Source organism: Accipiter gentilis, chromosome 3 (assembly GCF_929443795.1).
Source record: "Accipiter gentilis chromosome 3, bAccGen1.1, whole genome shotgun sequence".
Classification (NCBI taxonomy): Eukaryota; Metazoa; Chordata; class Aves; order Accipitriformes; family Accipitridae; genus Astur; species Astur gentilis.
The window spans coordinates 12,560,890-12,577,067 of record NC_064882.1 but is presented as its reverse complement, the minus strand read 5'-3'; the positions used below and the strand labels follow the sequence as shown (position 1 = coordinate 12,577,067).

At 41.4% G+C, this 16,178-nt stretch overlaps 2 protein-coding genes across 4 annotated transcripts in view; one reads left to right on the top strand and one right to left on the bottom strand.

Annotated features, from left to right (window-relative positions):
* The first annotated feature begins 769 nt into the window (after nt 1-769).
* On the top strand, nt 770-14,704 carry LRP2BP (LRP2 binding protein). 3 transcript variants are annotated; one of them, XM_049797089.1, is made up of 8 exons: nt 770-902; nt 1,291-1,403; nt 3,408-3,521; nt 5,045-5,187; nt 5,265-5,370; nt 5,839-6,062; nt 11,822-11,987; nt 13,824-14,704. In XM_049797089.1, the coding sequence occupies exons 1-8, from the start codon at nt 839-841 to the stop codon at nt 13,887-13,889; spliced, it is 996 nt and encodes a 331-aa protein (XP_049653046.1). In that variant the 5' UTR covers nt 770-838; the 3' UTR covers nt 13,890-14,704. The 3 variants fall into 3 exon arrangements, with proteins under 3 accessions (XP_049653046.1, XP_049653038.1, XP_049653054.1); XM_049797081.1 differs by having other exon boundaries at nt 1,288-1,403; XM_049797097.1 differs by lacking the exon at nt 770-902 and having other exon boundaries at nt 1,342-1,424.
* Nucleotides 14,704-16,178, bottom strand: part of SNX25 (sorting nexin 25) — a 92,243-nt gene continuing 90,768 nt past the window's right edge. Inside the window, exon 19 of the mRNA XM_049796742.1 lies at nt 14,704-16,014. Coding sequence (XP_049652699.1) covers nt 15,940-16,014 — 75 coding nt within the window. The 3' untranslated portion in view covers nt 14,704-15,939. The remainder of the gene's footprint in view (nt 16,015-16,178) is intronic.

The window sequence follows — 16,178 nt, the reverse complement described above, 5'->3', positions numbered from 1 at the left end:
TTGGTATTATATCCCTTTTTATAAGAGAGACAGCCAGAAGCTATCAACAGAAGTGGAAACAATGCCTCACATTTCAGGAGAAATCCGCTTCAAACAGCATTTTCCCTCAACTATCCTTCTAGGTTTTGTAGTATCTACATGGGGAAAACAAAATGCATTCCAACAAAACAGTTTCTGATCACTGGAAGTAGTGAAGTCTCATTTTCCAGAGTGAAGTTTCGTGGCCTAGTGCCCTTTTAACTGAATTGCATTCAGAGTTTCTGTTATTTTTGCCCACTGGGCTTCCGCATTTAATTTGCGACAGGACAGGCAGGTAGTGGGAAAGATCCGGTGGATGCCCAAACCGCAGCCTGTCCTTTCCCGTCACGTATTTTCGCATTGTTTGGCACCGGCCAACAGCTAGAATGCTATCTCCACAGCCCCCCGGCCTACGTGACACTGTCAGTCTCCTTTCCTTGGGAAGAATGGCCCCAAACTCGAAGGGAACGTTACTTTCCCCGTCTTCCTTCTTCTGCCGTGTTAAAGGCCACGGGGCTGCGGTGAGGTGGGTGGTCCGGGACAGCAAGCGGGACAACCGCCACCCGCCGGCCGCCACCCGCCGCACACCCACCAACCGCCACCCGCCTGAGGCGCCCCGCCGCCTCACACGGCGGGGCGGCCGCCCTCATCCCCCGCCCCTGGCGGCTCGGGGAGCCCGACACCAGCAGGCGCGGCCGCGGGGCTCCCGGCTCACCGTTACCCGGCGGGGCGGGCCCGGCTTCCCGCCGTCCCGGCAGGCCTGGCCCTCGCCCCCTCCCGGCTGCGGGCCGCCCGGCAGGCCGCTCGCCGCAGGGCCGGGATGAAGCTGCGCAGCGAGCCCCTGCCCCGGGCCGGCGGCGCCCAGCCCGGCCCCGAGGCGCCAGGTAAGGAGCCGACCTGCGGAGCACCGCCACCCCCACCACCCCCTGCACGCCCCTCCGGTAGGGCCCCGCGGGCCGGGCTGGAGCCGGGCCCGTCAGGCTCCCCCAGCCACGCTGCTTCCCAGCAGACACCGACAGGTACTTTTGTGAAGTCCCCGCTTTTGTTCAGGTTCGCTTTTAAGCTCCTCTGTGGCGAACTTAAGGTTCACAAGGGTCTGGTTGTCTTCACTGAACTTTTCCCTTTTATCAAATAGCTCTCTCTTTCATCTTTGTCTTTCAAAAAATGTCGTGAAAAGGGGACACCACCAGCTTCAGACCGTTAGTGTGCTTATTGATGCTGTTCCACCTCTTTTGGGAAAAAAGCAAATGTATATGTCTATTTTTTAAGCAGAGAACTGCAGCCGTGCTGCTTTGTTTGCAAAAGCAGAGGAGCTGTTGGCGAAGAGAACAGCAGGCGGAGATCCTCTGGCACCTTTTCTGAAAGGACAACTGTACTACGAAGAGGTTGTGGTTTCCATCTTTTAAGTAAATTTTATAAAGCTGACAATTTTCAATACCATTGAAAGAGAGAGAACTTTAAAAAAACTGCAAGAGATGCCTATTCCTGTTTTTTCCCCATTAAAATTGCCAGGTGTTCCCCCTAAATATGTTTTTCCTACACTGTCCCCAAACATCTAGTGGTGTCTTCCAGGCCTCCTAAGGACCAGATAAGTAAGCAGCAGCCTATCCCTAGAGCTAACACCCAAGCCCAGTTGGTTTTTGGCCAGGTGACTGGCCAAACACAACACACTGGTCTCAGTTAACGTGGTACTGGTCCCAGACCCAAGACACAGCTTTCAGTCTTTGTTCCCTACCTAGCCACCAGTTTTGATGAAATTTGTTGAAACATGTTATTTTGAGATTTCTGTCCCTGCCCACTTTGGCTAAAATTGCATCGCCCATGTATTTGAAAGTAAACGCTTGGGGAACAGTGTAAGACTGGCTGGCAGGTGAACATAAACCTCAATTTCTTGTGCAAATTAGAATAACTCAGTTCAGGAAGATGGAGAAGAATGTAGTACAAGTACTGACTCATGTATTTTCAAATGTGATGTACATGGATTCAGTAGTTTGTAGTGCAGCTAGTGGCACAGTCTAAATCAGTCTCAGGGTTTGCAGCAGAAACAGAATTAACTCACCCAGGGCTTCTGCTTTCTGGGTCCTGTCCTTCTTAATGTTTGTGTTAATGAATTGCCTGATTTTGGCATGATCACAACTGACCCCTTGGAGCAGAAGACCTGTGTGTTTCTTGATGAGCTGGTTTGGATGTCCCTGTTATATATTGCTAAATTTATTCTTTGAGCAGGTTTTAATTTCCAGATTTTCGGACATATGTCTGTAGTGCTTACAAATGCATGTTCTCATAGTACTGCAATTTCAGATGTTAGATAAAAATCACTGTCTGATCAGAGCCATATGACTCCTTATAGCACTAAAATTCTCAGGAAAGGTGAGAGTACAGGTGCTTCCCATACGTCTTTTTCTGATACTCATGACAGCTGGTTGTAAAAAGGCACTGTTATTTTTCCAGAGTTCTTCAAAAATACAAAGCCTGCACAGTCATTATGGCTAAGCTCCTGAGACAATTAGTAGTTTAGACAATTAATAATTTGGACAATATTAACAAGGGGTGTTTTGTCATTGTGAGGATGTTTGACTGACTGTTGAACTATGGCTCAGTTTTAAACTTTTGCAGTCTGGTATTGTTTTATCAAAGCATACGGAAAATTATAGAGAAGAACATTTTAATTTTAATATTTTTTTTACTTAGTATGCTTATATAAAAATATTTTAGTAAGGACTCCAGGCTCAGTTAACTGTTACATTACAGTTGTTTAACTGTGTATTTTTATGTCTAGTTTCTTCTTTGACTTAATGCAGAAGCAAATACTCTCTAAGATTCTTTTTTAGAAGTTAAAGTATCTGCTGTTGCAGGTGATGCCTTCATAAGAAATGTGGGGCAGACAGCTGGGTCCATAAAATCTTCAAACATCCGAGTTTAGTCTTTGTGAAACCAACCCTTAGTTCAGATGTAAAAGCAGATTCTTAAACTGAGGTATAAGAATAGCTCACCTAAGTTAAGGGATGTCAGATAGATAGGGCAGGGCATCTGAATCAGACTCTGACCTCCTTAGAATAAAAAGATGACATTTTGGGGGAGGGGAAGAAAGGTTGTCAGGATGTCTTTTGGTTTCAGAGGTGATGTTTGTATACCACTACTTATATTTAGGGCTTTTTTAATATATATTAAAAAAAAGAAAACTTGTTTGAAAGTTCTAAGTGCTTCCACCCTATCCAACTTTCTTGTGATTGTGACTTACTCCCGTTTTCTGCCACTTCTATGGTTGCAAGTTTTTTGTTCTTTCTTCATGAGGGAAATGTTCCAGGTTGAAAAACAGTACTGGAGAGTTCGCCTGCCATATGTACACTTCGTTCTGTGTCCTTCATTGTTTATTCTGTCTTTCCCAGGGGTTGTATGAAGAAGCATTAATACAATTTGAAAAAATCGAGGATACAGATTTTCAAGCAATGTATCAGCTTGGTGTAATGCATTATGATGGACTAGGCACTAAAGAAGACCCTGTGAGTAATCCGGCTGTACACTTTTTACTTTTAATATTAGCTGATAATCACCAAGAGCTTCTTTGTAAGCTTGATTATTTAGTTTAAAATAAACTGGTCTTTGATTTACAATTAATTTCATAAAGTACAGATGTTTACAAAGTGTCATTAAAGAGAGGGTTCTGGGCTGAAGAAGTTCTCAAAAAAAGCTATAATAAAGCAGGTTTATCTGAAAAATATGACAATTTGTATTTTAAAATACAACTTCTGAGGGTTTGGTTGTACTTTGTGTGGAAGCTATGTTTAAAAATTGCTATTAATTTGTTACTTTTTAATAAGCAGTGTATATAAATGAAAATAAAATGTGTAAAAATGGAAATCAAACAACTATATTTCAAAGTGTAAAACATCTGTTGCACAAAGATGGTTTTTACATGGATGCTAAAGAAGATTGTGCTTCTGCCAGTGGTGGGCAGTAATATTTTTAAATTAGACAAATGAAGAATTACATTTGCAAGAACTTGAAGAATTCAAATTGAAGATTTATGTGACAAAAAAGGAAGACAAAAGAATGACTTGCTACAATAAGAAGAGAAGAGTTAATTTATTGGAGAACATGATCTTAAAGAGTGGTATGAGGAAAGAATACAAATAGGACAAAAGGAAGGGCAGGTAACAAAACAGGAGGGAAAAAAAATGAACCAAACAGTGTATTAACAAACCAGACTCTTGTCTGGTGCTTAGAGGATTGTCAGCAAAGCAGAAAATATTCTGCTGGGTTTTAGAGGTGGTTCGTTTGTTCTGTATGCCTGTATAATTACTACAGTGGTTTACTTGCAAATAAACATTTTAGTAAAGTTTCTTTCTTTTTTGTGTATTACAATATGAAAGGTGAATAAAAGAGGAACCTTTTGCAAAGGACTGTTTCTAGTGTATTTAAACAGGGTGTCCGTGCTAAATCCTAACAGTGTAAGTCTTGTTTCCAAAATACTTTTGAGGTCCTTGGATGATACACTATACAGCTGCTCATATGCCATGTTCTCCATTTGCTTATTTAACATTATCATTTTTTTGTCCATTATGAATCTAAGGTATTTTTAATGGAGTGTGCTGTTGCATCACTTTGCCTTCTGTTAAGGTTGTTCTGTGATTTCAGATACATTATGCAATATGAAAAAGTTTACAGAAGTCTAAAATTTAAAATATAGCAAGTTTAGGATGTGACTTTCATTTATATATGCACAAGAATATTTTTGAGAAAATGTTTATCAATGAAGAAGAGTAATACAATATCAGATGAACATTGATAGGGAAATGTTTCACATTAAAAATATGTTGGAGTAAAAAATCTAGGGGCTCCCTCGTAACCAAAGATCAGTTCTGCTTTGGTATAACACTGTTCTCCAGACTGTCCTACCAGTATGCCTCAAGCCTTTCTTCAGAGTGGAAAAATTACCTGTCTTGCAGAAGTTAGTGGATTCTCAGACTCTTTATCTCATCCTCTTTGCAGCCTGAATGCAATAACTAAAATGTCTCAATTTTAGGAAAGGGGAGTGGAATACATGAAGAAAATACTTTACTCTGATGCCCCGGAAGCAAGACACTTGAAGTTTGCAGTGGCATACAATCTTGGCAGAGCGTATTATGAAGGATGTGGTGTTAAGCAGTCAACTGAAGAGGCTGAAAGGTAATAGCAGTCAGTAATTTTCCTAATGAATATAAGATGCTGTGTTACTTAAACTTTCTTTGTACCCATTTTCTTAGGTTGTGGCTTATTGCTGCAGACCATGGAAATCCAAAAGCAAGCGTAAAGGCCCAGAGTACTTTAGGAATGCTTTATTCCATGTCAGTTCTAAAAGATCTTAAGAAGGTAAAGTCCACTTGTACCCTTTGAGTTTCATGAGTCTCAATTAATTTTGGATTTCACAGAAAGATTACAGTGATCTATTTGACTCTGAAAGCTGTATTTTAAGTAAGTTCTGCTAGGCATTATCATCCATTTAAGCCTGTATGAACAGATGGCCAGAACCCCTCATTTTGACTCATTTGACACTACTAGCCAAGATTATTTATTTTTTTTTTAGTGGGAGTATCAGCGAGAAGGATAGAATGGATTTAAGTTTTGTCAGCTTTGGTAACCTTCAGAAATCAAGCAGATGTTACTGATTGACATCTCTGACAGTAAATGAAGCAGGTTTAAAAGCCTCACAAGGATTCTGCTTTCTTTTATGTATAAGCACTTCTTACAGGGTGGTTGATGTAAAAACTTTTGTGGAAACAGTATGCAAGAAAAGCAGCTAAAGTAAATATATACTCCAACTTTATGCCTATTGTTTAGGCCTTTTTCTGGCATTCAGAAGCATGTGGCAATGGAAATCTGGAATCACAGGGAGCACTTGGTGTTATGTATCTCTATGGACAAGGTATACGTCGAAACACTAAGTCTGCTTTGGAGTGTTTGAGAGAAGCGGCAGAACGTGGAAACATCTATGCTCAAGGCCATCTTGTGGAATATTATTATAATAGAAAATTTTACTCAACAGCTGTTGCAGTAGCCAAAAGGTGAAGTTAATTTTGCTTTATTTTTTATTACGGTTCTTCATGTAAGACCATGTAACTCAGATGAAAATGATTGATAAATTCATGCTCTTGTCTCTCAAACTCAAGAGACATTTGAGAGAATGAATTACAAAACCTCATCTCTAAAGAGGGAATAGCGAATCATAGACAAACTAATACTATAAGGTTCTCAATTACTCAGTACAGTTGAACTTTTCTTTCTGATCCTGTGAAGCAAAACAGCCTTGAACTAGAATCCGAAGTAGACCAAGTAGAAGCCCACAGGCAACCCTGCCTTCTTGTCTCCTCAGTCCACAATCTCCTCTAGGCTCCTGCCTTCACCATTTCCTTTTAAACCCCTACAGTCATAGAATATCAGGCTGGAAGAGACCTCAAGGATCAACTGGGTGAACCTGTCTCGACAAAAGCATGGTCTAGACAAGGTGGCCCAGCACCCTGTCCAGCCACATCTTAGAAGCGTCTGATGTTGGGGAATCCACCACTTCCCTGGGGAGATTATTCCAATGGCTGACTGTTCTTGTGAAAAATTTTCCTCGTGTCCAATTAGAATGTCCCCAGGAGTAACTTGTACCCACTACCTCTCATCTTTTCCATGTGACTCCTTGTAAAAAGGGAGTCTCCATCTTCTTTGTAGCCACCCTTTAAATATTGGAACGTGGTGGTAAGGTCTCTCCTACGCCTTCTTTTCTCAAGGTTGAACAAGCCCAGTTCTCTCAGCCTTTCCTCATACAGCAGGCTTCCTAGGCCTTTGATCATCATCTTTGTGGCCTTCGATCATCTTTGTGGCCTTCTCTGGACCCTCTCCAGCCTGTCCACATCTTTCTTGTGTAGCAGGGACCAAAACTGAACACAGTATTCCAGATGTGGCCTGACCAGCGCTGAGTAGAGTGGGCTAATGACTCCTTTCTCTCTGCTGGTGTTGCCCTTGTTGCTGCAACCTGCATCCTGTTGGGTTTCATGGCCGCAGCAGCACACTGTTCACTCGTATGGAGCTTGTTGTCCCCCAGGACCCCCAGGTCCCTTTCCACAGAGCTGCTCCCCAGCTGGGTAGATGCCAGCCTGTGCTGCACTCCTGGATTATGTTTTCCCAGGTGCAAGACCTTACGCTTGTCCTTGTTGAACTTTATAAGGTTCTTTGTAGCTGTTGGGGTTTAACCCCAGCCAGCAACTAAGCACCACACAGCCGCTCACTCACTCTCCTCCACCCAGTGGGATGGGGGAGAAAATTGGGAAAAAAAGAAGTAAAACCCGTGGATTGAGATAAGAACAGTTTAATAGAATATAAAAAGAAGAAACTAATAATGATAATGATAACACTAATAAAGTGACAGCAATAATGATAAAAGGATTGGAATATACAAATGATGCAGAATGCAATTACTTACCACCTGCTGATTAAAGCCCAGTTAGTCCCTGAGCAGCAATTTCCCCCCTTCCCCCCAGTTTATACACTAGATGTGACGTCCCATAGTATGGAATACCCCACTGGCCAGTTTGGGTCAGCTTCCCTGGCTCTGTCCTGTGCCAACTTCTTGTGCCCCTACAGCTTTCTCACTGGCTAGGCATGAGAAGCTGAAAAATCCTTGACTTTAGACTAAACATTACTTAGCAATAACTGAAAACCTCAGTGTTATCAACATTCTTCTCACACTGAACTCAAAACATAGCACTGTTCCAGCTACTAGGAAGACAATTAACTCTATCCCAGCTGAAACCAGGACATTAGCTCACTCTTCCAGCCTATCCAGGTCTTCCTCCAGGGTAGTTCTCCCTTCCGAATGTCCACTTCCCCACTCAATTTGGTATAATTGGCAAACTTCATCAGGGCACGCTTGATCCCGTAGTCCAGATCACTTACAAAGATATTAAACAGTGTTGGGCCCAATATCAGTCCCTGGGCGACCCAGGTTGTGACAGGTTGCCAGTTTGAAAAGGAGCTATTTACCAGCATCCCCTGGGTGCGGCGTGTCAGCCAGTTTCCCACCCACCGCAAAGACCACTTGTCTAATCCGTAACCCATCAGTTTCTCTAGGAGGAGGCTGTGGGAAACAGTACTGAAAGCATTGGAGAAATCCAGGTAGACAATGTCCACCGCTCGCCCCACATCAACCGAGCAGGTTACTTTGTCACAGAAGGTGGTCAGGTTTGTCAAGCACGATTTGCCCTTGGTGAGTCCATGCTGGCTTCTCCCAGACACGTGCTTCATTTGACTTGTGATAGCCCCCAGGAGGATTCGTTCCATAACGTTCCCAGGGACTGAAGTAAGACTGATGGGCCTGTAATTTCCTGGATCCTCCTTTAAGCCCTTGTTGTAGGTGTGGGGGGGTGACATTAGCCTTCTTCCAGTCTTCTGGGATGGTGCCTGATGTTCATGACTTCTCAAATATTATGGAGAGTGGTCTCACAATGACATCAGCCAGCTTTCTTAACACCCTCGTGTGGATATTTTTGGGGCCCATCGATTTGTAGGGGTCAAGCTCCTTTAATAGTTCACATACCAATGCTTCCTTCACTGACAGTGGGTCTGTGTTTGCATCAACCTGGGGCCCAACAGTGCTGGTAAAGACAGAGATGAAGAAAGTGTTGAGAACCTCTGCCTTTTCAGCTTTCTTGGTGACTGCCCCCCCCCCCCCCCGCCCCTTATCTTTACCAGGTTTCATCTCTCGCAATTGTTCATGCTTCCCTCACGCTGCTTCTCTCAATCTTTGTTTCGGGGGTTACAAGCCATCTCCTACAATTGTTCTTCTAACAAATGCCTGGGTATTGAAATCACCCAGAAGAACCTGCTTCTGTTGACCCAAAGCTTGCTTAAGTGACCCAAATTTTGCTTCGTTGGCCTTATCATCTTGGTTTGGAGGTCGGTAGCAGATGCGTAGTGCAAGATCCCCATTGGAGACAACCCCTCTCATCCTGACCCAGAGGCGTTTGATAGGGCTTCCACAATCACTGTAGCTGACTTCTATACAGTCAAGGTTCTCCTTAGCATAGAGGGCAACTCCTCCTCTTCTTCCCTGCCTGTCTTGTTTACAAAACAGCCTATAGCCTTCCATCACAATCCTCCAGTCATGTGACTTGTGCCACCATGTTTCAGTTATTCCTGTGATATCGTAACTTTCTGACTGGGTACGGAGCTCCAGTACCTCCTGTTGGTTCCCCAGGCTGTGTGCATTGGTATACATACACTTGAGGTGGTTGGTCTTCTGGTTCTCATCCTGGGAGGCAGCTAAGGAATATTTGTCGCAGCTCTGGTTGGCCTGGCTCATTCCCCAGTTGGTTGCAATGGCGTGAGTGTTGCTGCTTTGGACCCCAGACCTCAAGTCCTTCAGTTTAGGGCTTACCTCATCAAGCTGGCCAGCCTGCTGTCAAAGATTCCCTTGCCACTTCTAGACAGGTGGATCCCATCCCTCCCTAATAGGCTATTGTCATCGACGAATGTCTTGTTGTCATAAAAGCCAAAACCCTTACGATGGCACCAGCCATGAAGCCAGAAGTTAATTTGCATTATATGTCTATTTCTGGCCACACACTTTCCTCTAAGCAGTAAAACAGAAGAAAAGATAACTTGGGCACCAATAATTTTCACTTGCACCCCCAGGGCTTTGTAGTCTTCCTTGATTCTGCCCAGGTTCCGGCTTGCAGTGTCATTCGTGCCCACGTGAAGGAGTAGCAATGGATAGTAGCCTGTGCTCTTGACAAGTTGTGGCACCCCCTCAGCAGCATCTCAGACCTTTGCTCCCAGAAGGCAGCACACCCCTCATGACTCGCTGTCAGTCTGGCAGATGGGCGCCTCAGTGACCCGTAACAGAGAGTCACCCGCTACGAGCACCCGTCGTTTCTTTTTGCGGTATCCGCTGTGTGCTGCTGGTGTAGTTCCTCCTTGCAAGCCTTGCTTGTGGGTGTCCGCAGCTGTTAAAGCTTCGTATCTGGTTGTGGCTGTAATGCTGGAGGGCGGGAGCTGAAGCAGGGTCCTGCTTTTGTGGGTCATCAGGGTCCAAGGTGCCTCATTCTCTGTGGTGTCCGCCACAGGAACATGGCTCTGAAACCACTTAATGATCTCCGTCTTGTCCCCTCTAATACTGCAAAGAATACAAGTATTATATAAGCAGTATAATACTCTGTAGTATAATAATAATTATAGTAGTATAATGCTCTCCACCTCTGCCATCTGAATGTAATTTCTACCCACTGATTTCCACCCCATCTTTTCCTTGCTCTGTGGCTCAGTGTGCTTTGGTCCAGTTCCTGTGTCCTTTACAGGAAAGGTAAGCATTGATACTGGGTGGGATCCTGCAATAGGCACTCCAAGCAGCATGGTCTGGGAACTAGGAGTAGCTGCTGCACACAGTGACAAGTCATTACCCTTGAGCTTATCATCAGTTGCTGCTTATGGGGATGCATACTACATCAGCATTTTTAAGCCTGGACCACAAAATAGGCATCTGCAGGCAAGTGGTTTCTGGTGATTATCTGCTTGTGTAGAGGTACTGGTCTGAGCCATGGCTCGGTAGTACAGACCAGCCTTTTCACAGGCAGTCACTGTGGGACTTGCTGCTCCACCTACATACACGCTGGAGTGGTTTGTGTATGGCAGAAAGAGCGACTTCTGTTATAGGCTGCGATATTCAAAATAGCCAGTCTGTGTCAAGTTTCTGTACCTTGAACTAGTCATGGAGGAGAAAAGCTATGTTGGTGCCAGTTCTGTAGCTGATAAAACAGCACACTTCTGTAACAAACCTCCAGAGCTGGCTAGTATCTGTTAAAAGTTCAATGTGTCAAAAAAATTATTAATTTGCTGGACATAAGATGCAGACAGACTACTTATATAAGCTGCGCACAACAGCATTCACGCTTTTTGCGGTAAGAAGCTGCTCCTGCTGCCCAGCAATAAACATGTCACAACTTACCACCTTACAGAAGCTGCACTGCCACACAGCAGCAGCTCTGGTAATTCAGTCATTCAGCTATGAACACCGTTTGCTATACTCATTGCTGAAAAGGATTGTTTTCTCTGTGAAATACTGCTTGTCTTTGTCTTGCACTGTTAAGTAGACTGATAGCTATTCACTCTAGTCTAGCTTGTTTCATGTGGAATGTCCTTCTATGTTCATACCAACTACGCGGTACGTACAAACATACAAACGTTAAGTGGTTATGTACAGTATAACCTATAACCCTCCAATTCTTAAAATGGTTCTTAGTAAAAACAACATGCTGAAAATAAAGATCTTCAGATTATTTTGATTTGCCAGCCAACAGCCTAGTAAGAACTTGGAATTTTAGTATCATAGAATCATGGAATGGTTTGGGTTGGCCCTTTAAAGATCATCTAGTTCCAACCGCCCTGCTGTGGGCAGGGACATCTCCCACTAGGTAAGGTTGCTCAACTGTATGAATTAAGAGCTTTGCCTTTCTTCCACATACATATTATTTTCCCTGAAATAGTTTAATAGGAACAATTAGCATAAAATATACTGCCTTTTATAACTAGTATAACTATAGTGAAAGTGACTGCAAAAGTTACATATTTGTTTGCTGTTTAATATCATAATATTCAAGTAAGACTAACTTCAAATTCTGAATAGAAGAATTCTCATCAGGCTGCTGAATACATGTAAATTTCAGCTTATTTTGGATAATGAATGACGTAAATGGAAAGGAGGCATGGTGAAGTCATAAATGGTTGACTTACATTATTGCTTGAAATAGCGTTATCTAACCTAATGCTGTAAATTCCACAACAGGATTACAGAAAACGATGACATCGATATGTTAGCAAAGGTAACCGACTGTCTTCCTAGATATGTAGCCAAGGGAGTTGCTATGGCTGCTTTCTACTTGGCTAGATGCCTCCAGCTTGGCCTAGGTGTGCAGCAAGATCAAGCCGCTGCTAAAAAATGCTATTCTAAGGTAAGTTGAGAAGTCTTACAGGCTAGTTCCTATCTCATGAAATTGCGTGATACCTTGGATTTGAGTCTTTACACTTGCTGTCTGGTTAAAGACTCCAACATTATTTATGTTAAAAAAAAAAATCTGTGCAAGAAAACAATAAAAGTAAAATAGAAGTATATTGAAAGCTACTGAAAATAGTCTTAAAAGGATACTACCTGTCCACCTGCTTAAGCAAACAATGCGTTCTGCCAAACAACAACAAAAAAACTGTGATAATCACCACAGCAAAGAGCTTGGTACCTTGCAAGATAAATTAGCTAAACAATTTGAATAATTTTATCCCCAATTAATTTTGTCTGTCATTCTCTCAAACTGAAAAATCGTAACTTTTCCTTAACTTTAGATTCTCTAACAATCACAGTCCTCATTAACAATATTTAAATCAGTCATAACTGGTTGCTAAAAATGTAAACATAAAACCAAGCATGACAATAGCTGAGGATCTACTGCTACTGATACATAGGGAAAAAACAGGTCACATTTTTGAAAGTTCTGAAGTAAGATTTATTGCTTGAGGAAGATCGATAACAGCTTCTAGAAGATGAATCCGCTAAACAGTACCAGTGGTACCAAAAGGTACAGTCAAGGCACGATGATTATGCCAACTGCAGGGAGCGCAGCAAGATTGGACCTGTGCGTCAGAGAGACCTGGATTTCTGTGCATGTAGAGACCATTTGTTTCTGCAAGTAGAATACTTTGAGGTCCAGCTTGGTGCAATCCAAATAAATGGAGAGTAATGTAAATGACAAATTATCAAACAACAATTTTTGTGGCTCCTTATTCAAGGAAGCTACTGATACAAGAAGCCTAGCAGAGCAGGTGAACCTCCGAATAGACATTTTAAACATTTTGTTCTCCTGCTGTCAAAGTGTTATAGAGGATAGGATGAGGAGGAGATCGGGAAAGGAATATAAGCTGGGGTGTTACGAACACTGTAGCCAGCAGTCCTAGGTAAGTCTTAAGGCATGGAAGAGGCCCATGAGGATTAAGTTGCTGCACGGCTTTGTCCGAGTACAGCCCTTCCCACTGTCTTCCATCAGGTCTAGTGTAACCACCACAACTGAAAGAAAATGACAACTTTCACTCATCGTTCACTAGCTGTACATCTGAGACTGATCGAGGAATGTCACTAGCTTCTTAGTGTATCGAGAGAGATCATTTCTAGTGACTGGTGCCATGCATCTCTGCATCAACAACAAAAGAGAAGGAACAGAAAATAAACAAGGAAGCTACCTGATGCAGTAACTTTAGAACAAGAGTTGTGGGTGTGTTCAGTTTCTTTTGTACCTGCAAAATAGGTCTCATGTTAACTGTACAATTATACCCCCTTAAAATTAAACTCATGTTTGCTTTTTTAATTAACTGCTTAGCTGTGGTTTTGGCCTACTCTTCTTAGACCCAGTCAGTTTTGAAAGAGGTGAGAAAGAGAAGACAGGCATCCCAGAGGGTACTGAAACACATGATGGAAGTGAGTGTAAGTGATCTAGGCGGTAAGCAGATGTCTATTTCTGACTGCGGTACCAGCACATACCATACCAACAAACAGAATAAAAAAAATAAATAAAACCAAGCCTAACACTATAGTCAAGTATGCTCATTTTAAACACTGCATTCTTCTCACGTGGCATCAGAAACAGGGATTTAAAGCTGAATATATTAACTCTTTAATATTTTAACAAGTTGATTACCTCAGGTAATGTCAACAAAACTTAAAGACCTTATTAATGTTATATTGACAATACACTATTTTATTTTAGCTATAAACTAGAACTCCCTATTCTTTGTTTTCAAAGGCCTGCCTTCTGGATCCTGGCGTTGCTTCTGACCTTGAACTGGCAGCTAATCTTGGGAGAATTTAGTGCTTCCTTTAACTGTGACTGGTATATACATATATTTCCTACAATAAACCATCTTTAAACTCCAGCAATTGTAGACTTTTCATCACTTACTGCTTGCTTTTCAGCTTTCTAGAAATTATTATTTAAAGCAATATACTGATTCTTTTTTATCTAAAAAAAAAGAGAAAGCAAAAAGCTCACACTCTTCCTTTAACTGAGATGAGGCAGACTTTTAAAAATGGTGTTGAAGACTTCAGGTTTATTAAGGACATTTTACTGGGACAGATGTCCTGTGTTTTCTTCATGTCATACAGCACATGAATCAAACCAAAACCAAACAAAAATGGTTGTTTCCTTTTCTGCATTTTTAGTATTTAAACATTAAATTTTCATATTCTGAAAAGCTAGACTCCGAAATTGTCTTGTTTTCACATGGAACCCATTCACAGGTCATGACTATTTTTAAATCTTACTTTTATTAGTGGTGTGTATACTTTCTGTCACATGCTTCGTTAATGCATCTAGATCTACTTATGTGTCTTAACACATTTTACTCTTAGACTGCAGAGATTCAAAGTTGGAAATTGGTCGGTATGACACTAAGCTTTACAGTTCAAACCACATCAACTTCTAAAACTAGAAAATGCTACTTAAAGAACTATGGAAAAAAAACCATTAGTAAGGAAACATTCAATCTGCGTGTCCTCTGCATGAGGCCTGTTTTCCTCCATCATTCTTCATACTGCATTTACACTGCCCCTGTTTGTACCAGAAATAGTTGAAAACCTGTTGGCTAGGAGTGTGTACGCCTGAGCAGTGTTATGCTGAATCTTTTACCAAAAGATACTTCAATTAACCACTAGTAAATTTTACTGATTGCTATGGTAAGCTTGCACATTTCTATTTACTTGTAAAACTTTATATGTGCAGAATTTGGCTTGCTCTTTAGGACTGTGCTGTGACTTGAAAACTTTTTTGAAACTGTTGGAGCAGAAGGCTAGACATTAGTAAAAACATTGATTTAAATATAGCGTAGGGATTTTATGTACCTTACAATATAGCCAGCCTTAACTGCAAGCAGTTTTTCTAAGAGCACAACTGTACTGAATTTAAAAGAAAGTAATGAGTATCACCTAGGGATTTTTGATGATGTTTAATTATTTAGATGTTCATCAAGACCATATTTACATATTTTTACATAAATTAAAAAAACAGTGAAGACATTGTTTTCTTTCCTTGTATAAAATAAGGGAAAGATCTGAAGGTTGTTTGAAATCGGGGTATTTGAATAAAACAGCCCTGAGTAATATCAGGGAAGCGATTAGAATGGTTTAATTAAATGTCTGCTTAATCATTCATAGAAGCAATTCATAAGCACTAATCTCTCAACTAACATTTAACACAGGCATTCTGTTAGGACATACCAGTTTACAATACATATTTTCGACACAGACTTCAAAGTAACGTAAATATTCCTTACGAAACTAGTGCTGTCAAACTCGTTCATTAGTTGTCAGTACAGCCTCATTATCAAGTACTGCAATCCAGTTGTGTTATTTATTGCTTACAAATGCTTCAAACTACGGGAAATCTTTGGTAAAAATAAAATTGATAAAATTTTCACAATAGCTTTACATGTAGTATTGCACGACAAGGCTTTTTCAATACACAAGAAAAAAGGAATGCTCAAATCCTCAGTGAGGAGATTAGAACTGTACAACATTCATTAGTTTACCACTATAAGCAAAATTTCTTTTCATAAATGTTTAAAATATTTTCTGGTTTCTTTCAGCTTATATGAACATTTATTTTTCAATCTATAGTTGAAACAGAAGAGTAGTCAAATAGAACAATTTAAATAAAAATTGGCAACTATACAGCTTTGTTTTGTCTACCCTACTACAGCATCAGATCTTTTCAAGTCTGTTTACTTCACAAAAAACTCAAGAGGAAAGAAAAACGCTAAAAATAATCATAGTCCTCAGCCCTCTATGGAAAAGAGGAAAATAAGTTTCATGTCTATTATTGGACATAGACATTTCTCTAGTGGTCCAATTGTGCAGATTCAAACCTAAGCGGCATTAAGCTGCTCCAAATGAGCTCTCAGCTCAGGGCACAGTTCAGTTAGCAGCAGTTCCAGCAAAACCTGAAAAACAGAAAAGCGTCAAGATGAGCACAGGTGCCAAACGAGAACTACTTCTTCCTTTCTGTCATGCTTAGAGCATCACAGGTAACAGAAGCGTCTAGAGTCATCCTCCATCATTCACGCAAATACTTTTCTTTCATCCTGAAGTTAGCACGCGCCCTACA